Source organism: Raphanus sativus, chromosome 6 (assembly GCF_000801105.2).
Source record: "Raphanus sativus cultivar WK10039 chromosome 6, ASM80110v3, whole genome shotgun sequence".
NCBI lineage: Eukaryota > Viridiplantae > Streptophyta > Magnoliopsida > Brassicales > Brassicaceae > Raphanus > Raphanus sativus.
The window spans coordinates 20,140,220-20,161,912 of record NC_079516.1 but is presented as its reverse complement, the minus strand read 5'-3'; the positions used below and the strand labels follow the sequence as shown (position 1 = coordinate 20,161,912).

At 33.3% G+C, this 21,693-nt stretch overlaps 3 protein-coding genes and 1 long non-coding RNA gene across 4 annotated transcripts; 1 reads left to right on the top strand and 3 right to left on the bottom strand.

The window, feature by feature from the left end:
- Positions 1-3,928: 3,928 nt before the first annotated feature.
- LOC108810733 (pectinesterase inhibitor 12-like) lies at positions 3,929-4,612 on the bottom strand. The gene has a single exon (XM_018582819.2). The coding sequence runs from the start codon at positions 4,558-4,560 to the stop codon at positions 3,976-3,978; it is 585 nt and encodes a 194-aa protein (XP_018438321.1). The 5' UTR covers positions 4,561-4,612; the 3' UTR covers positions 3,929-3,975.
- Positions 4,613-11,058: 6,446 nt separating this feature from the next.
- On the top strand, positions 11,059-12,020 carry LOC108808073 (uncharacterized). The gene is made up of 3 exons (XM_018580273.2): positions 11,059-11,154; positions 11,306-11,680; positions 11,769-12,020. The coding sequence occupies exons 1-3, from the start codon at positions 11,106-11,108 to the stop codon at positions 12,014-12,016; spliced, it is 672 nt and encodes a 223-aa protein (XP_018435775.2). The 5' UTR covers positions 11,059-11,105; the 3' UTR covers positions 12,017-12,020.
- Positions 12,021-12,880: 860 nt separating this feature from the next.
- Positions 12,881-13,496, bottom strand: LOC108811039 (pectinesterase inhibitor 12-like). Its single transcript, XM_018583103.2, has one exon. The coding sequence runs from the start codon at positions 13,494-13,496 to the stop codon at positions 12,969-12,971; it is 528 nt and encodes a 175-aa protein (XP_018438605.2). The 3' UTR covers positions 12,881-12,968.
- A 1,516-nt stretch (positions 13,497-15,012) lies between these two features.
- On the bottom strand, positions 15,013-20,270 carry LOC108810244 (uncharacterized). Its single transcript, XR_001943011.2, has 7 exons — positions 20,026-20,270; positions 19,860-19,927; positions 19,707-19,775; positions 19,563-19,618; positions 19,244-19,480; positions 19,004-19,163; positions 15,013-15,328 (listed from the first exon to the last, which is right to left on the bottom strand). It is a non-coding gene; the product is annotated as an uncharacterized LOC108810244 (long non-coding RNA).
- Positions 20,271-21,693: the final 1,423 nt, after the last annotated feature.

The window sequence follows — 21,693 nt, the reverse complement described above, 5'->3', positions numbered from 1 at the left end:
CTTATAAATTCTATCGCTCCACCACAGAAATATAAGATGAGAGGATGGGAATAGATGTTGGATATGACTTGATATAAGTTCCCTCATAAGAACCTTGAGCCAACCACGGATGATTAAAGGCCAGGTACAAGGATAGTCACCTCAGTGAATCCAAACATCCAACATCAAGGGGAGAAAAGAATAAGCTGGATAAAATGAAATTATATGTAATCAAAACATCCTGATATTGGCAAGATCCTCAGACTAGAGAATGAGACTTAGAAAGTCCAGAAGAGTATACAAAAGCTAGCTTAAACAATTGCCAGATTCCAATTACCCGAATAGAATGACTAAGTCATCTATACCAGCTATGAATACACCAAATTCGTTTGATGTTCAAGAAGAACACAATCAGGTTGCTACTAAGTCTAAGACATGTTTTGAAAACATGATATACCAATGAATTCCAAAGATAAGATTCCTCGTATAAATATAGAAAGGTGCAAATGAAACCGTGGATGAGGGACTCCTAGACATAGTCGATCCAAAGATGGACAAACCTAAAAGCCGTGGCCACGGATGAGGAAACCATAAGATATGGTTGTACCTAAGGTACCTAATGATGCTTGGGACGCCAAGCTTCAGGGTATTAAAGGTTACAATGAAACCTCAAAGAGTTAAGTCATGTCTAGGACTCAAAGGAACAAACGAGCTCGAGATTAATTATATACTATGCATGCAATGTAGCACATGAGATTATTAATGAGGATCATGAACCCACGTCCATAGATGAATGCATTCAACAAGAGATTAAGATCAAATGGATAAGGAGACGTGGAGTTAAGTTCATAAAGAAAGAGAGGTTTTGGTCCTATAGTTCGGACACCTCTAGACAGAAAACCAGTTGGACAGGAATGATTCTTTGTGAGTAAAAGAAATCAAACATGGTGAGATAGCCAAGTATAAGGCACGACCATATGCACAAGGATCTCACAAAGACCAGGAATCAATTATAAAGGAGACATACTCCTTGTGGTGGATGCAACAAACGATTAGATTCCTAGTAAGTCTGGCCATAAGAAAAGATATTAGATTTTCGGTTTAAAGGATGTAGAAACCGACTATGAATAAGTCCACTGGATAATAAATAGAAATGAAAGTCTCAGAGGATATTGAGTTGCCAAATGCAACAACTTCTCGAGAACTAAAGTGTATAAGTGTATGATAATGATCTAAAAATATCCTAGGAACCTCTGTAGACACTTCCCAAAAGACTATCTAAAGAAATCATTAAAATGAATGTTTTGGGAAAGATTAAGTTTGGGACAAACAAAGATTGTTTGGGATTACAAAGTAAGTATCTTAAATATACTTAGAGATGAAATCCTTGTGCATCAATAAGGCATATATAAAAGATGACAAAACATTAGGCATGAACCATTGTGTGAAGTCTATAAGGTTCATTGAATCTAAATGTTTACTATATAAATATGGCTCACCCCATTATATGGTAACATAGTCCCATAGTCCCTAGATCCGGACATAGACTCATTAGGTCATAAGAAGGAAAAAGAAGTTGTACCTTAGTCTGGATACAAGCCAATGTAAGACTCATGGTCGAATGGTTTTCACTCGGTCCAAGTACTGACCCACTTTGTCTTAAGGACAAACATGGTCATAAGACCATCTAAGATTGGTCACGGATCCTCTGATCCTAGATTGGACAAAGACATATGTCCTTAGTCTAGAAAGACTCAAGGCACATCCATATGTAAATATTCACAAGTGAAACCATAGTTAAGTCTAAACTTAATACTATACATCTAAATGACTTCAGAGTACAATATGATCATATATGTTGTTAATGATCAGACCATGAGGCATTGGAAATAAATCCATACACGTCCCTTGCCAAAGGTGCTATTGGCGCCTTGCCTTAATGTGTTTGCCATACACATCCGAACATAAGCATTGAACTAAGCTTAAACTATGTTCAAATATAAAGGCAATGGGACAGGATTGAAATATCCTTTTATTATGTTTGAGATTGTTTTATACTAACCAAACCCAAAGATGTGTTTGTTTGGTTTTGTTTTTGATTATGATACAGGTTATAAAAATTGGATCCATACATGGATAGATCTCAGACGAGTTATATGCACACGTTGGCCAGAGGATGAAAAAGCCCAAGTCCTTGAATGCAGAATGGAGATTCAGCATCGGAAATTTTCTTTACCATGTCTACAACAGCACCACGTCCATGAGACCTTCCTATCAGTCTAGGACGTGCACATTAGAAGACTAGCTCAGAGACTTGGCGCCCATGAAGTTACCACCAGTCTACTCATGCGTCAACCTCAAGAGCATATACGGAGGTACAAATCAGGGGAAGTGATACATGTTGTACTCTTTTTCCTTCACCATGGTTTTATCCCACTGAGTTTTCCTGGTAAGGTTTTAATGAGGCAACACCAAGTAATTGGTAAAGTGTATCACGAGCCCAAAAAGGATTTGGTATCTGGCGAACTCAAGATGGATTCAACATCCAGGGGAAGTGTTATGAACTGACTGGTTCTGATGGATGTTTATCCAAAAGATACTTACTAGGCTTTGGCCCATTAGTGGCCCATCTTGTAGTTTCCTAGGAGTTCATATTCTACATTAATAAGACACACACATTAACAACATAAAAATATTCAGGAAAAATACTCTTTAATTTCTCTACAATTTCTGTAAAATATTTGAATTTCTGTTATATGCCAGTTGTTAGCTAACGGAGAGAACCAAGAATTATAACATGTTTTCACTAAAGCAGTGGACTTTATCTTTTTTGAACAACACGGTTGACTTTATCATAATTCAGAAATAATGGAAAACAACCGGCACTGTTGGCTTTTTAGTCAAAGGACTGTTGGGCCGGGCCCAATTCGTCACTCACATCTAAGCCTTGTCTTTAGTCATCGATTCCTCTGCAACAAGAACCGGTTTACCGTCCTTCTAAAATCTCTGTTACATGGAATTGCCCTAAAGGAGGAGAAGGTGATCAAAAGGAAACACTTCTTGGCCTGAGTTTGTTCCGACGAGCGGTCCTAACAAGTCTAGGAAAATGGATTACGTTAGGTACGTGTGGTCATATGATGCAACGTTGAGGAAAGAGCTTATTGAGTTTGTCACCTAAGTATAACAACCTCTTGAGAATGGGTCTTGCTGCTGAGTCTATAATCTATTGATGGGCTTGTTTACACAAGAATGTCTCTTGTTACGGAGGCTAATTACTCGCCTTTTCCAGCTAACTGGAGGCCAGAGCATGAGAAGTTTCTGATGGAGTAGTCGACGCTGGATGAGCCGAAGACGTTAGAGGAGCAGAAGAAGTTTATTGGAGAGAATGGACTAGTATCGCCTTAGGATTAAACATCGATGGTGGTTTGGAACTATAAAAGAAATGCTATTCCTATGGCTAAACCTTTCTTGTTGGGTTCATCAGCAAGTAATAACTTCAACCGCATTGATGATGACGATCAGAAGATTCAAGAAGATGAAGATAGTAACGATGTGCTTCACATTGCACCCATGTTAGAAAACATAAACTAGTCTTCGTTACTCTTTGTACCACTTGATAGGTCTCTAATCCGGTTTATTTTCGGTTTAGCTAGGGACTAGTTTTGGATTCATCATGCAAAGATAGATTTTGAAAGAAAATTGAGTTTCGGTTTGATCTGGATTTTCTTAACCGGATTGAACACACATATAAAACCGGAAATTGTATTTGTAAAAACCACCAAGTTTGTCAACATTGGTACTCAACTTCAGAAATATTTTGGTTTATTCTAAGGCTTCTTTAATTTGTAACATATGCAGATATCACTCTGTTCTCTGTTCAAGACTCTTAAAAGGCTAGAGGCTATGAACATTGCTTCTACAGTGAGCAAGTTTGCTTACTCTTAAAGTATGTCATCAAATATTATTTAATTTTAATATATGTGTTAGATTACATTTTCATTTCAACATGGTTGTTAAAGCTAAAGTAATCGAAATCGTCTGAGTCAAAACATCATTGTCTTTCGTAAACTGAGATTCCTGAGGCGCTTTTCTTTCTTTGAATCCAGTTTCGCAAGTGCTCGGTGCATCCATTGCAGCACTCATACCCACCTTGGCGGTTTTGTACATACGCGATTGAACGCTCGTCAAAGCTTCGTTTAAGGAAGTTGTAGCGTCAGTGTAAAGCTCCAGGCAGTCGCGTAACGGCATCTCACTTTCCTTTGCGAACTTTTCCCCCTTGAGAAGGTTGTCAGCCATTGCTTTCAAGCTGGTCGTTTTGGTGGCAGCGTTCTTGGTCGACGCCATGACCAAGTCCGCGAGGCTTTTTGCGGCTTTGCTCTGGGGGTTACCTTCGAGGGTCTTGACGCAGAAGTCGAGCTGGATTTTCGGGTTTGAAGCTGCAGCTTTTTTGCAAGAATCTTGAATGAGATTTTGTGCGGTTGCGAAACCGTCTAAGAGGAGAAAGAGCATTACTAGGCAAAGCAAAATTTTCATTTTTTTTTTTATTTTGGCTTTGATGAGAAGCAGATGATTAATAAGCATTGATTTTTAAAGAAAGTTTTGAACTTTGTGATCTAATTTATACTTGAAGGGAAAAATGTTGATGGGTTTTGTTTTGATGATATAAGATTGGTAACTAACGTAACGGAATTTTTCTAGGGGCTCATGTCACGCTTTACCATTCCACTTACGTGGTTGGCCTAATTGCTCGTTTTGACACTCTTTTACTATTTTTTTGAAGAATCTCTTTTTTCAAATTACTAGGAAGTTCAGGTTCAAATCATATATTTCCCCTTCAAGCCCGAGCCGTATCATGTAATATTAGTTTCGTTCAACCGGTTATTCGAATTAGAAACCTCTGACACAATGAATAAGATCATTTCCGGTAGAGCTAATGACTTCTGCTCTTTTCTATATTTTTAACTCCATAGTTCTTTGCTTTTTCTTATAAGAATCTTCTTAAGAAATAGATAAATGTTAGTTGAATTAAACGAATCTTTTGAAATTAACTAGGGGTAAACCCGTCCTACGGACGGGAACACAAATATATAAATAATTTAAATATATTTAAAATGCTTAATTCATTTTTAGATTAAAAATAATTAATTTTTATATTTTTATTAAGTCAAATTTATCTATTATTTTACAAATCAAATTACAAATCAAAAAGATATTATGGTTTTAACTTTTGTTCTAATTTAGTTTCTAACAATATGTCAATTCGATTGTTTTAATAAAGAAACGTCTAACTAATATTGTAGCCTTAATATAAATCTAATGTTAAATTTCAAATTGTCTATTAGATTTTTTGTTTTTTTCTTGTTAAATATCTTATATTAAATTTCAATAAGTTAATATAAACATAAATCTAAATTTCAAGATATTTTTTTTTATTTTTTGTTTATACTTTTGTAGTTTTGTATTGATTTTAATTTTACATACATGAATATTTGATTTTTTGAAACTTAATTTGTTTTTTATAAATTGGTTTTTTTTTGGTCAATTAAAATTTTATGTGGAAATTAAAACAGTTGTGTTATATATCAAGTTAATTATCTGATGAAGAATTTTGTCTTTAGCCTATTTTATATTCATTTTAATCAAATTAAGATGTTGATTTAGTATATTTTCAATGATATTTGTAAATTCTATATGAACACGTCAAATGAACAACAGTCTCAATTTTGAAAGCATATGTACTTTCAATTCATATTTTATTTTTATTTGAAATTCTTTTATTTTTAAAATTAATACTTTTTAATTAATTTACGGTTATCTTTCAAACATTTAGGTTATATAGTAAACAATATGTTGACATTCAATGATTTATGTAGTTAACTTATATATAGTATATGCTATTTGTGGATATTTCAATAGCATATAACATAAACTTTAAAGATTGAATCAACTTGTATATAATATATGTTATTTGTTATTTTCAGTATCGTATAACCTAAACTTTAAAATCACGTGTTTTGAATTTACATATTTATAAGTCTTCCAAGTTTTATTTAATAATTATCCTTATTGGTTATATTTATGTTAAAATAATATGTGAACATTCTCACTTATTTATAACATCAACTTATATATAATATATGTTATTTGTGAATATTGTCAATTGCATATAACCTAAAATTTGAAACCACATATTTAAAATCAGTATAGTTATAATTGTTTTAAAGTAATGCATTTTTTATCTTTATGTTAAATTTCAAAAATATTATAAATATTAAGTTAATTTGTATAATTTTTTATTTTGTTAACCTACCTTATCTGATATTGTTTCTATTTTCTTGAGGCCGGCAGGAAATGGTGAAGAAGTCGGCTGGATTGTCTTGTGACCGGGCTTGTACTTCTTTCTCTAATCTCGTGGACAATGAATTCTTGGACGGGATCTTCTTATTTGTTGTCGTCTACTCCATAATCTGGGCGGGCATGTTGACATTATGGTCCTCGACCAAATCATAATCACGGGTACATATACTCTCTACATGGATCTGTCTCTTTTGTCATTGTCCATCTAATTTGGATAGACTTCGACCAGTCATACGCCTAATCATTCTTTTGGGCCATTGTGGTTTCTCTTTAACAACTGATATACACATAATGGCTCATACTTGCATTATAGTCTTATACATAAACTTTATTAGTTAAACATCGCAATCCATACTTATATTTTATGGCATTTCATGACCTTCTTGCCGTGGACCATCCCACGAGCTGAAACACATATATTTAGGTCATAGACCTTGTTCACACACGCCTATAACTTGCCCATGAATGGCTAATATATTGCAGTCTAATATTGCTGCAATTACATGGTAAGTGTGCTGCGATGATGTTACTACAATGTCCTTATTCATTGTTGTTGGTTCCTTAGAACCTTCTTTACCATCAGCTATATCTTAGACTATGTATATTGATATGCATGTTGTTAATTGGTATCTTAAGGCCATCCCACGTTTTGGGTTATTATGTTGGTCGTCTCACATGGACGATTGGACCAGAACATGGTCGGGCATGGTCTTTGATTAATAAGGCCGTGAACCTTAATGGTTCTCTTTGCCTTCTCCTGCGACCATCTCATATGTCACTTAGAGTGTGCTGATTTCAACATATACACCCACGGCCATGGTCCCTGCTGCAAGTCATTGCAGCCTCATTATATTTAAAATATGGCCTATTTAAGGATCAATCGATAACTTGTATCATTGAAACCATTGAACCATTGAACCTTTCTTTAGGGTTGGTTAGTATAAATATAAACACAAGGAATTATAATATCCTCTATAAGGATTTATGGACTGATTGTACTAAGTATTTTCTTAGTCTTTCATATCACTTGCAGCTGCCTTATTTCAGTCCATGAATAGCTTAGAAACAAAACTATTCGATGAAAATTTCTTTTCTCATCTTTCTGATACTTTTATCATTTATTTATCCAGTGATCAACATGCTACTTACTACATTTCTTTCTTACTTATATCCAGACCTTTTCGAATTTGTAGTAGCATCTACCACATAGGAGTATATCTCCTTATAATATGTTCTTTGGTCTCTGTGAGTATCCTTGTGTAATCAAGCCATTCTTTGAATGCTCTAAATAGGAATATGAACACCTTAGTTCATGTGTCTCACGATTTCTTTTCCTTTCTCACAGAGGACCTATTTTCACTGGTTTATCTTATCAGATGGTGTTTCTATATATATGTGGCCAATACACCATCTCTTTTATAAATCCTTTGAATCTTTCTTTGAACCCCCACGGTTTCCTTTAGTCTATGAATGCATTCTTGTATTCTCGTGGGTTCTGATCCTCGCTTATATCTTTTAAAACTCAAGTGCTATATCCTTATGCATCTTTATCTTTTATGTGTCGACACTTCTTTTATAGTGTTCCATTGTGTTCCAGACATGAACTAATCGATTAGAGATTTCATTCTTACTAAGAACCTTCATTTATCTTGCAGTTTGGAGTCCCAACCTACATGATCTGGTACCTTAGATGTTAGCTGTGCAGCCTTATCTCAATGTCTGGTCTGGTTTCCCTTATGACCTCAGATATGTCATTTCTATGCACCTTTCTTTTCATTTCCGAGGTTCCTTATCTTATGGAACATATTGGTCTATCTTTAGACCCTATAGCAACTTGATTATGTCTCTTCTAAGACATTAATTTCGTGGTGCTTAAGCTGGTATAACTTAGTCATTCTTTTTCTTTTCTTTTCGGGTCTAATTTGTCTGGCATTCTTTTAGCTAGCTTTGTATGATCTTTCTTTGGACGTCTTAAATCATATTCTCTGGTCCGAGGATCTTGCCAAGACAAGGATGGTTAATACCATTCCATTTCTTTATACTTGTACCAGCTTGTTTCTTTCTCCCCCTGATGTTGGATAGTCGGATTTAATCATGCAATCCGTAAACTTGGCCTTATTCTGATCACCCATATTTAGCTCAAGGTTTCTTATAAAATCGTGGGAGAAAGCATTCTCATATCCAACATATATTCCCAATCTTATCTCATCTTCTTATGAGGTTCCATCCTAGACGGCACATATTATTGTGGTGGTCTATACATAATCTCTTAGGATGGTCTATGTCTGGATCATGACCCTTTATCATTCTTAGATGGGAATATCTATGCTCACTTTATATGGCCTGATGCATATTTTTATTACATGTAAATCCATGTGTTCCCAAGCATTAACTAGTGATCTTTATATCACAAAGAATTCGGCCAAGTTCTATCATGGTCATAGACCATGTCACTCGGATTTTTAGTGTTGTTCATGGACCACGGGAGTGTCATTTCTCCCCCTCATGAACATGCTATAAATCTTTTAGATGCTTGGAACATTATAGCCTTATGAGTTTCCCTTGTGTACATGTTACACAACGTGAGATTCTTTGGGATAACTCTTTTGTGCCTTTTGCATCAATTTTAAAGACATGGATGGCTAGTCCAGTCATGCCATAAAGTGTATAAAATTTTGTGGTCAACCTATCTGGTTACCTAGGCCTTTTGCCTTTATCATACTGATCTTTTAGCATAGTTTAGATCAGTCGGGAGTACAGTCTCGACCATTTCTATGCCTTGGGCGATTTTTATTTATAATTTTGAAGGAACTTTTTATTTTCTTTGCCCATTAGTTCAATGTGGAAACCATTCATTTTCAAAATTTTATAACTCAAATGGGTCTTTTATTTGGGTGAATAATTCATGCTCCTTTAGGCAATGCCTTTGGTTGGATAATTTTAATTACTATACTCATTTTTAATTTTTTCATTTGTCATTTATCAATAAAGAAATTATCAAGCAAGTCAAACATGATAATATAAAACTAAAACAACTCTTAATATATATAAAAAATCGTAAATGACAAACAAATAAAACATAAAATCAGAATGTCGAAATCTCGATTCTTAGGCAATGTATAAGCCGGCCACTCCTTTTATTATTCTGGACGTGGCTTCTTTGGATTCATCCTTATTCTCTCCAGCCTTATTGACTTCAGGAAGTCTCATCTCACTGGTTTTGCTTTAGTATCTCATTATTCTTCTCAGCTTGTAATAGATACGAGATCAAATTCGTATAAGTGGTGAAACCTTTTTTTCTATATGGATATTGTAACAATAGATCCTTTGGATCAGATGTGAGGAATGTCTTTTCCAGTAAATCTTCCTCTGTTACTTCTTCACCACATAGTTTCAATTTAGAAACTATTTTGATTAGAGCTGAGTTATATTCATCTACGGACTTAAAGTCCCGAAATCTGAGATTTATCCACTCATGCCTAGCCTTTGGTAATAACACTATTGTGTATCTGGATTTTAACTCTGTCCAAAGGTCTAGAGGGTTCTCAATATTTAGATACTGATCTCTGAGATCCTCAGTGAGATGTTGGCGAATAATTGTTACTGCCCCATATTTTTCATTTTCAGTTGCATACTCGCCTTTGATGATACATCTGTCAAGTCCTCTTATCTTCAGGACAATTGCAGTGTTCATGGCCCATTTTAAATAATTATCTCCAGAGAGATTAATGGCTAGATAATCCAAATTCGACATCTGAAAATATAGATTTTAGAGTCTTATTATTTGACTTATAATCGGATTCATACAATGCATTTTGGTTTCTTTCAACCTTTTATTTATGCAATGTGATTTGGTTTCTTTCAACCTCTAAATTATTCAATTCAGTCCGATTTCTTTTAGTCAATATAGCAATGCAACTTTGGTTAGAGCATCGTGCTGATAACGTGTTGAATAATGAACGGGAAAGCTTAGTTTGATCATCGACTAAACAGTCGTATATATACATGATACATGTAGTTATCCTAACTATAAGATAAATACCAAACTAGAAGTAGATAATGATGAAATAGAATATGTCGATCATATATATCGGTACATAACAGATTCTTTGATTTTTTTTTCTCCAAAACATTTCTTTGATCAGCTTCCTTCTCATAATGAATTCAATACAAACATTTTATAGTTTGTATAATATTTTGAACATAGTGGAATATGTTAAAACAATAAAATAATAATGGATAATCATATATATTGCTGAACACTCCCAATAAAGTTTGTATTTTTAAGGAATAACCTATGAAGTTGAATTGTATATCCTAAGGAAACTGTAAATAATAAAAATAGAGCTTGCACAAAATAAAGAGGATAAACATTTAAAAACAGTTTTCATCAAAACATAAAAAGATAAGTATTTTACAAACGGTTAAAACTCACATTGAAATTTTTTTTTTTAAATTGGTCTCTGTCGTTATGTGAAACCAAAGACAGTGAGAGTAAGTTCAAAAAAAAAAAAATAATGAGTGAGAGTAGAAAAATTGACAGCTCATAATGTCTTACCATTGATAATCGCCACTACAGTAGTAAGTCACCGCTGCTTTAATGTTTTTTCCACTCAGTAAAAAATATTAACACAAAGGTAAATAAATTACATAAGAAAGCGAAGACCAGAGTGTTATATTCAACAAAAATCATCACAAACTCCATTCTTTACAGAGAGAGAGAGAGAGAGAGAGAGAGAGAGAGAAGGAGAAGAAGGAGAAGAAGAGAGATGGCTCAGACAAGAGTTCTTGACATGTCGAGAGTTCGATTCATCCCAGGTCTCTTTCTTTCACTCTTTCTCTTCCATTACTCTTCTTTAATTTACTTGGTGCAAGAACAATAAAGTTTCCATCTTTATGAGTTTGCTGCTTTGTTAAACGTTGCTAGTCTCTTCTTTTGTGGTTCTGTTTACGTTATAACCGAACACAGGGAGGATACACGCGACCAACAACCTGTACCAGAGATACGGTCCAAAGGGTTTCATGGAGATCAAGATCCTCCAAAACGACAACCTTTACGTCCGTGTCGACTTACCCGGTGTTCCAGACGACGGCGTCCGCCACAGAGTCGACTCCGTTAGACAAAAGGTTGTCTTTTTCTCCGGCGAAGAAACTCTCAGCGACGACGGAGACGACAAGAAAAACGTCTGTGAGTACGCCGGAGCCGCCGGTTTAGGGTGTGACTGCTGCGAGATAACAGGGGTGGATGCGAAGATGAAAGATGGAGTCTTGAGGATGATTGTGTCAAGGGTCAAAGTCAAAGACCACGACAAGAAGTGTGCTCACTTTCTCCCTCCTAACACAGGTTCGAGTCTCAAACTCTCTCTCTATTAAAAAGATCACACCTTTCTTGCATATTCCATTAAATGCTTAGTTTGTTTGTGTATATATAGGTAAATCTGGAAGATACAATATGGATGATCCTGCTTTCAACATGGCTAAAGCGGTGGAGGACCATCCCTTTGTGGTGAAAGGTCCTAAGCGTTCAGACGATAGTGTAGAACGAAGAGGTGATGGGAGTGTTTTAAGTTGTGACAATTATGTGTGTCTTGCTTTTCTGTTTGTTATGGAATGGCTTGCTTGGTGTCTACGTATCACTTCCACACTCAAAACTAAATGGGATTGGAATTCAAACCTATAAAAAGTGTGCAACGCTATTGTAGTTATACTATTGAACAAAGGCTTTAATAGTAACCTTAATGTCTTTGGATAAGTTCTGCATTTGTGGAGGAGATTGCTCTCTGGAACAGAGGTATACAGAGGAAGAATGAACATCTTATGCACAGCAGTTCCAGTTAGAAGCAAAACATGAGAGAAGTGATCTATGAAGATTGAATTAGAAAAAGATGCACCAAAAATATTACAACTGAGAAAGGAAAAGGCTCTAGGAACCTTATGAGAAGGAAAAGGCTAAACTATTAGTCTTGTCCAGTCCAATTTATGAATTCTCACGTCACGTCTAACTTGACAGAGTCATATGTTCAATGTTAATCTCCAGTAGTGGAACATCATCACTCCCTAAAGGAAGGCAAGTCCATAAGATGATATCACCACAGTTACAGTAGACAAGGAGACCATGTGACACGAATGCATTATAGCCTCTCAGTTTTTATTGACAAAACGTGATTTGATCTGAAGTGAAAGTAGAACACAGAGAAGTTCGGATGTGCAACAATACAGTTTACCTTATGTTATCGATCCCATAACACAAGATACTTACAAAAAGTAGAATCTTAAACGTTTCCACATGCCGAGAGGCGAGAGCAGTGGAACATCCAAAAAAATGGTGATGATGACATCATCATGCGTATTCATATAGTCGCACATATGCTATGCATTGATGATTAGTGACCTCTTAATCAAAGCAATAGCATAATTTAAGCATTTCAATTATAACTGTGTTGGTTTTTTTTTTCCGGTAAGACAGTGGAGAATTAATTTTTTTTTGGAAGAAATTATTTTAGTGTTTTTTTAATTTCAAATAGTAGCAAATTAAAATTTCCAATAAAATAATGTTCCTTTGTTCTTAAATTTATTATTAGGTAAACGAAAATCCATATTACATAATACAAGAACTAATTATATTAATTTCATCATAGCATATTTGTGAAAGCTAAAGGAATCAAAATCTTCTGAAACAAAACATTGTTCTCGTTAGTAACCGGAGATATCGCGTGCTTCTCTTTGAAACCATCTTCACAAGTGCCCGGTTCATCCAAAGCAGCACTCAGTTGCACATTAGCACTTCCGTAATCACCGGATTTAACGTTCATCAAAGCTTCTTTTAAAGAATCATTAGCATCGTCATAAAGCTCTACGCAAGTGCGTAACGCGGGTTCAGTACCCGGTGCATACTTTTTGTTCTTGAGAATCGTCTCAACTATTCCCTTCACGTTTGTTGCTTTGGACGCAGCGTTATTAGTTGATGCTAGAACCAATCCTGCTAGACTTGTTGCAGTTTTGCTTTGTGGATCTTGTTCAAGAGATTGGACACAAAAATCATATTTGAGATTAGGGTCTTTCGCTGCAGCTGTTTTGCAAGAAGTTCGAATCAGAGTTTGCGCAGTAGCGAAACAGTTTAAGAAGAGAAAGAACATTACAACTGAAACGAAGAACTTCATGTTTTGTTTTCTTGGTAAGAGATGAGAAGGGATGAATATGATGTTCACTTTGTGATTCACTAGGCTGTTATATATATATATATATATATATATATATATATATATATATATATATATATATATATATATATATATATATATATCTTAGGTAAGGGGGTATATTCTCCATTCTTATATGTCATTGTTTCCTGTTTTTTTTGTGTTATGATTAAAAAAATATTTCGGTTTTAAAAAGAAGATAATATTCCATATTAAGAACTCGATTTACATTTTTAAAATCATAACATATAGACATTTAAGGATTATTTCTTAAATTGTCAATTTACCTTAACTTGGTCAACATGTAATAGTAGCTTTACATAAATACACGCTAGATTTAATCAACTCGTATAATTTGTTTCCATATCTGTATCAATAAAGTAGAACATACTAAAACCACATCAGCAACCCTTGAACCATACTCTGACTCGTCACCATTGCTTTTGAGTTGTTAAAATCAGAGGCAGTTTTTATATCAATAATTTTAAAACAGAAGCACAAAGTTGGACTTAACTTGATTAACAGAAGCACAAAGTTGGACCTAACTTGATTCTAGGTAAAAAAAAATTTAAACTATAGACTATAATTATTTTTTTTTGAAACTCAAATGTAATTTAATAAAATTTTAAAATTTTTTTTTAGACTATAATTAATTCAAATGTAACATTAATCTTAAACCTAACAAACTAACATTTATAACAAATTAAACTTAAATCTCGGATGACCTTATTTATGGTAATACTTTAAATAGAGCAATTAATAATAATTGATTTAAAGTAACTATTTTTATGGTAAGACTTTTAAACACCATAATTTAATACCATATATTTATATAACTTTCCTAAGCCACCAGTAATGTATTCCGAAATTAACTGCAATATATTTGTTATCATTTTCAAATTTAGTTGATACCATTACCAGAATTTTTTTTCTGACATCTAAACTGTTAAAGAAATCATATATAATATAATAACCAAATTCTTTTTCTTTAGTGATAATGAAAAATGCAACTATATTTTAATATTCTATATTTGGTAAAAAAAATCTTGATATTCTTTTCTATAAGAGCAGTAACATCTATGGATAGATTAATATTAGATATTTAGTTTAAGAAAAAAGTATAAATATTCTTACTAAATAATTTTAATCTGATAATATATTTATTATACAAATTTGATGGAAGTAACTAGAATATTTGTAAAGCCCAATTGTTTGCAATACTTTTTAGATTATAAAATGTTGTTTAAAAAATTATCCCATACATGTTTAATAAACACTTCTTCAAAACTATATATTAAAGCTCAAATCATATTTTCATCGTATAAGTACATCTTTCCCATTTATACTATTAAAATAGAAGCAGTGGTGAAAAGTCGACTTATGCAAGTTGTTTTGGACTTTTTCATTTTAAATTTTTTTTGGTTTTACCCTTTAATTATATCAATCAAAACGTGACTACCTATTCAAATGAATCGGATCATACGATATTCAATTTATTTATAACAAAACATGACCCAAACAAAATCATAAACATGAACCACAACTTATTTCTAAACAATACAACGACACAAAACTTCCAACCCAACAAAACGTGACCCAAACAAAATAAAAACATGAACCACAACTTATTTGTAAACAATACAACAACACATCTGTTTTGCAACCCATATATCAATCGTATTATCATCAGAAATCTCAGAAACATCCATAACAGAGACAAACAATTACCTTCCTCCACCAAGTTGTTCCTGCATCCTGATTCATTATGTCAGGTCAAAACACATGGTCTTCTCCTGAAAAAGTAATATCGTTAGTCATTATCCATAATAACAGAAGACTTTACAAAGATCAAAGAACATTTTGTCAATCTCCTCAAGTCAGATCATGAAGTATAACGTTTTCTGAATCAAGATTTGTTTATCAATAGTCATTTATTTTGGAATCCAGAATCTAAAACGTGGGAGATTGAATTTTAAGTTTGAAGATTGATCATTGTGTTCCGATGGATATTAATTTTTGTTTTAGTTTATATAAAAATAAATAAATAATATGTAGTTTATGTAAAAAGTCGTTTGAAGATTGATCATGGTCCAAATGGTTTAACAATGTAGTCCATATTATTTATTTTCTTATTCATTTTCTGATAAATCTTAAATAATATTGTATTTCATAGTATCGATTATTGTTATAAAAAACATCTATTATTATGAAATCAACTTTCAAAATTGAGAAGCAGATCCTAATTAATCATATCCTCGCGTATAAAATCCGAACAGAAAAAACTAATCATCCAAAACAACAATAATAGATTGTTCTAACTAAAATGATTTTCAAATAAGTTATATCCATAGAATATTCCAAAGTATAACAAGTATTTTGTATTAAAAATCAAATAAAATATTAGTCTAACAAAATCTGGTATAAAATTGAAATAAAATTGAGTAAATATATGCGATTATAGAATATTCCGAATTATCAAACTTTTTATATATATCCGATTAATCAAAATGGTCATCCTATACAAGTATAAATATCACAATCCACAACATCAAAACAAACCATTCATCACGCTTGAAACTTTTATAGCGTGACTTATGGAATCCATAATCAAAATGAGCAATTTAAGTGAGGTTAAGCCTTATAAATCTGGATGGAAAGTTGTCGTGAAAGTGATTCATACATGGGTTTCATTCAGTCACCAGTATGGTGCATCTCTTGAGATGGTGTTAGCCGACAAAAATGTAAGAAACCCCTACCCTCTGACATGACTTTAATTTATTTATTATATGATCTAATTCTGTATTTTATCATGTTTATAGGGTATCAAGATTCATGCTATTTGCAAACAGTCTCTAATGGATCGATTTGAAAGACAATGTGGTGTTGGAGAGTGGAAAGTTATTACCAACTTTGGTTTGAGTTCAGCAACTGGTATGAATCGACCCACCAACCATGTATACAGAATGGAGTTCATGGTTCACACATCAATAACTGACTGTGAGTTAGCATGCTGCGACAACATGTACTCCGACATCTTTTGAGGATATCAGAACGTTCAACAATGTTCTGTATTCGTCATTCAAAGAGGCCTGCTTCGCTCGTGGTTTGTTAGAGGATGATCAAGAATACATAGACGATATTGTGAGGACAAGTTTTACGGGATCTGCGTCCTATATGAGGCAATGTTTTGTGGTCATGCTCATGTCAGATAGTCTGTCAAAGCCAGAAGTTGTTTGGAAAAATATTTGGAAATTTCTATCTGATGATATTGAGTATCGTTGTAGAAAGATTCTAAATAGACCAGGTATGTTCACCCTAACATAATACAGTGTCTTAATGTCAAGTTTTGTAACTAAATATTCCACCCTTTGCTTTGTAGATTTACATTTGAGCGAAGAGGAGATAAAACAGCTTACTCTTCAAGAGATTGAGAAGATTTTGAAACAGAATGGTACTTCTTTGGAGGCATGGGAATCTATGCCAAAGCCAATAGCTGATTTTACGCAGCAGGAAAATGTGTTGATAATGGACGAGCTTGCATATGACAAAGAGCAGTTAAAGGCTGATCACGATCTGGATTTTGCAAAAATGACCGACGAACAAAGAAAGATTTATGATGAGGTTCTTAGTGCTGTCTTAGAAAAGAAAGGAGGAGTTTTTTTCGTCTATGGCTTTGGTGGAACGGGGAAAACATTTTTGTGGAAGTTGTTGTCTGCTGCTATTAGATACAGAGGAGAGATCTGTTTGAATGTTGCATCAAGTGGGATAGCTTCGCTGCTACTACCAGGGGGAAAAACAACGCATTCTAAATTTGGCATACCAATTAACCTGGACGAGTTTTCTACTTGCACAATAACGCAGGGTTCTGATCAAGCAAATTTGATTAAAGCAGTTTCTCTGATCATTTGGGACGAAGCCCCAATGATGAGCAGACACTGTTTTGAAGCATTGGATATGAGTATGGCTGACTTAATCGGGAATAATGACAATTTGCCTTTTGATGGAAAAGTTGTTGTCCTAGGAGGCGATTTTAGACAGGTGTTGCCTGTCATACATGGAGCTGGAAGACCTGAAATTGTTTTGGCATCTTTAAATTCATCTCATCTTTGAAAACATGTCAAAGTATTGAAGCTAACAAAGAATATGAGGCTGATGTCAAACGATTTATCCCCTGAAGAAGCTAAAGATTTAGCAGAGTTTTCACAGTGGATATTAGATGTTGGTGATGGAAATATAGGTGACAATAGCGATGGGGAGGCTCTAATCGATATTCCTGAAGAGTTTCTTATACTTGATGCAGATGATCCGATCGAGTCTATAAGCAAAGCTGTGTATGGTGATGTCTCTTCTTTGCAGTAGAATAAAGAACCTAAGTTTTTCCAAGAGAGAGCTATACTATGTCCAACTAACCAGGATGTCGAGAAGATTAATCAGCACATGTTGGATAAGCTCGATGGTTAGTTATTTATTTCTGACTGTATTTTCGTTTTTCTATTACCATTTCAATGTCTATAAGCTAAAATTATTTATTTGTTGATCAACTTTTCAGGTGAGGAAAGGATTTACTTAAGCTCTAATACAATAGACGCTTCAGATAAACATTCAGTAAATGATCAAGCTCTGACTCCTGATTTCCTAAACACCATCCGAATTTCAGGTTTACCAAATCATAGTCTACGCTTAAAAATTGGTTGTCCTGTGATGTTGCTAAGAAACATAGAATCTACTGGCGGATTAATGAATGGGACTCGAGTTCAGATTACAGAGATGTACGATAACATAATAAAAGCAAAAGTGATTACATGAGATAAAGTTGGGCGAGTTGTTCTTATTCCTAGGCTGGCTATTACCCCTTCTGACAATAAGTTGCCTTTCAAGATGAGGAGGAGGCAAATTCCTATTTCTGTGGCATTTGCCATTACAATTAATAAGAGTCAGGTGCAATCACTTTCAGAAGTTGGTATTTATTTACCTAGGCATGTGTTCTCGCATGGCCAACTATATGTGGCCATCTCTAGAGTTACATCTAAAAAAGGGTTGAAGATTTTGATTGTTGATGATGAAGGCAAGCCTCAGAAACAGACAAGGAATGTTGTTTACAGAGAGATTTTCCAGAATCTCTGATATTATTTTAGTTTGTTGTTTTTGTATTCTAGACCTATCTTTTTTTTTCTATTTTTGTTTTCTAGAGATTTTCACTTTCGAATATTATATTAGTTTGTTGTTTTTCTTTTCAAAAACTATCTCTTTTCGTTTCTGAGAATGTTTAATAATGTGCTTAAATTTTTGGATTACTTAGCTACCGATAGTTTTGCTTATCTAAATACATGAAACAAACTTATTTTTGATTATCAAACAAAACAGTCAGGCAACAAACATATCAAGCAAACTCCGGGTTATTACTTAACTACCGATAATGGTCCATTCCTATTCTGTTTTGCTAATCTATATAAGATTGAGCAACTTACTTTCATTTAGCGCAGACACATGAGAAGAGCTGAGATGAGCTGAGAAGAGCTGCAAACCCAATGAGTTGGGCCAGTGAGTTGCTGAAAAGAGCTGCAATGTCTTCGAGGTCTGGTAATGGTAAATTGAGAAGAGCTGCAATCCCAGTGAGTTTTGCCAACTCTGCAAGTACATCATAACACTTTCAAAGAGAGTCTTCCGCTATTAAGAAGAAAAAATGAGATATAAAAACAAACACTCACTTTACCCTGAAACAATGACTCATCCAAATCAAGTTCATCCTCTCCTCCTGAATCTTTCACTGACTCAACCAAATTCACATACTTCTTCCTCTGATCCTTCATTTATCGTAAGATCCTACAAGAAAAAAACAAAATAAACCGTAAGTTATTAACATCAAACCAAAAAAACATTACACAGAATAAATGTACAATGTTTTTTACTTATCTGATTTATGTTTTTCCAGCTTAGCGTGAAACCTGAAACAGATTTAAAATTATTATGTCTTACTATACTATGTATACCGACCAATGTTATTTACCATTATTAAAACCAACTTACTCTCTTTTTATCCAGACACATACTCTCCAGCTTTCTTTGAACTTCTTATAAAGAAACTACAGAGTAATAAAAAAAAAATTAAAGTTCAAGTCAATGTTTAAATGTGACATCCTTCGAAGAAAATGAACATAAGAAAAAAATTACCTTATGACGTTTACTTCATCAACGAACATAAGGACACAATTTGTTAACACCTTAGAAGGTTTATTATCCCTGTAAATATTTTTTAAAAAATTAGAAAACAAATAACAAATGAATTATTGTAAACCGGCGAACTTTAAAAAACAAAATTATTACATTTTTTGTCGGATATTGCTTCAGATATGTCCGATATCTGATTATTTGTCTGGGAATCAACATACAAACTGTATATAATATTTACACAAAGGTTAGATCTAGATCGATTTACCAAAAAAGTTTGCTTTTTATATATGTACGAAAGCAAACAAGAGAGAAACACTACCTGTTCTGATCTGAGAGGAACGAATCGCAGTCTATCTCTTGTGGCAGCTGAATCGACATCGGAGAATCCTTTTGTTTCTTTTGTTTTTTTTTTAATTTCAAAACCGACGAAAACTTTAGAAAATTGAAGAAAGAACAAGGAATTAATAAGCGGATGAAAATTGTAGAGGGCTATGTTCTTTTTCTTTTGGTTTCTCCTTTCTCTTTTTGTTTTGAATCGCCATCGGAGAAACCTATGTTTTTTTTCTATCGATATGTCTGAAAGCAGACAAAAGCATAAGATATTTTGTCGGTAGAGAAAGTGAATTATGGGCTTGGGCCTGAACATTTAATCAAACAAATATAATATATAATAGAGCCGAGTTTAATAAAACCCAATCTACAGAATCCAAATATTATAAAAGCCCATTCTTTTTAAATCCATTTTAAATCTATATGTTATAAATTATAATAAAAGAACATAAAAACTGTAATCATAAATTTCTCAAACTAAAATTTTAATTTAGATTTATAATTTATTGACTTTTAAAATTTTATATTTCGATAATAACTACAGTTAAATCCATTATATATATATATATATATATATATATATATGGGTTTTTTAAACCATATATAATATATACATATATGTATAATAACCATATATATATATATATATATATATATATAAATAGCAATACATATAAATAGATTTCACAGTTAATATACTTTTAAACATACAAGCATAATTTTCAAAAAGTTTTCTAACAAATATCAAAAACGCAAACACTTTATCACATCTACATAAATCCATCACCACTCCTAAGTTAAAAAATAAATATATTGATAAATAACGGAAAAATAACCGCCCTTTTAAGGGCGGATCAAAATCTAGTTCAATGATTAATTGTTAACTGTCTACAATTTTCTAGACTATATATTTAATTATTTTATCAAGAGATACTCTTTGGTTTTCTTTTTAGTTTTTATACAACAAAATGTCATTTTATTACTCCGTAAGAGAACGATGTAGAAGTCCAATAAACATCTACCAAACATATACATTCAAGCTTAAGACTTAGACAACCTTTGGTTTAGATGGCATGTTTTGGTTTAGTTTTAAAATATATATTGTTCAGATCCTAAAGTTCGGCTCTAAATGGGAAGAACTGGAAGGCTAACACTTTTGTGATCGTCAGTTCAGTTGTGTTTTACCTCAATGAGATATCCTGAGTCAGGAAATATTGAGGTCTACTAAAATCTCCTTGTTGAATGGTACCTACTGGTATCAATATATTCTAGTGGCTAATGTTTTTTCCTCTTTCGTACTGGTGTAGTTATGCAGTATGTTTTCACTTTGTAAGATCAGTTTGGTCATGAACTTCTAATAAAATGAATCAGTGTTAAAAAAAGACTTAGACAACCTTTGGTTTAGGTGGCATGTTTTGGTTTAGTTTTAAAATAGATTTTGGTATTGAAAATATATGATTATGCAACATTTGGTTATCCTTATATTCTAAATAGGTTTCATATAATAAAATATTCATTAGAGTGGTATACATAAATTAGAGTGGTATGCACAAATATATTGATAAATTATAAGATGGTTTATAAATAAGAATGATTTATATGGGATGCACCAAAAACGAAACGGGGTTGAACGAGATGGAGTGTACATTGGTATTTC

What these genes read in the sequence shown, in the direction of transcription:
- LOC108810733 (XM_018582819.2), bottom strand. Translation starts at nt 4,560, where the DNA reads ATGCTTATTAATCATCTGCTTCTCATCAAAGCCAAAATAAAAAAAAAA.
- LOC108808073 (XM_018580273.2), top strand. Translation starts at nt 11,106, where the DNA reads ATGGCTCAGACAAGAGTTCTTGACATGTCGAGAGTTCGATTCATCCCA. An exon ending in GAGAGTTCGATTCATCCCAG is followed by an intron (nt 11,155 to 11,305) that starts GTCTCTTTCTTT and finishes AACCGAACACAG; the next exon opens with GGAGGATACACGCGACCAAC. An exon ending in CTTTCTCCCTCCTAACACAG is followed by an intron (nt 11,681 to 11,768) that starts GTTCGAGTCTCA and finishes GTGTATATATAG; the next exon opens with GTAAATCTGGAAGATACAAT.
- LOC108811039 (XM_018583103.2), bottom strand. Translation starts at nt 13,496, where the DNA reads ATGAAGTTCTTCGTTTCAGTTGTAATGTTCTTTCTCTTCTTAAACTGT.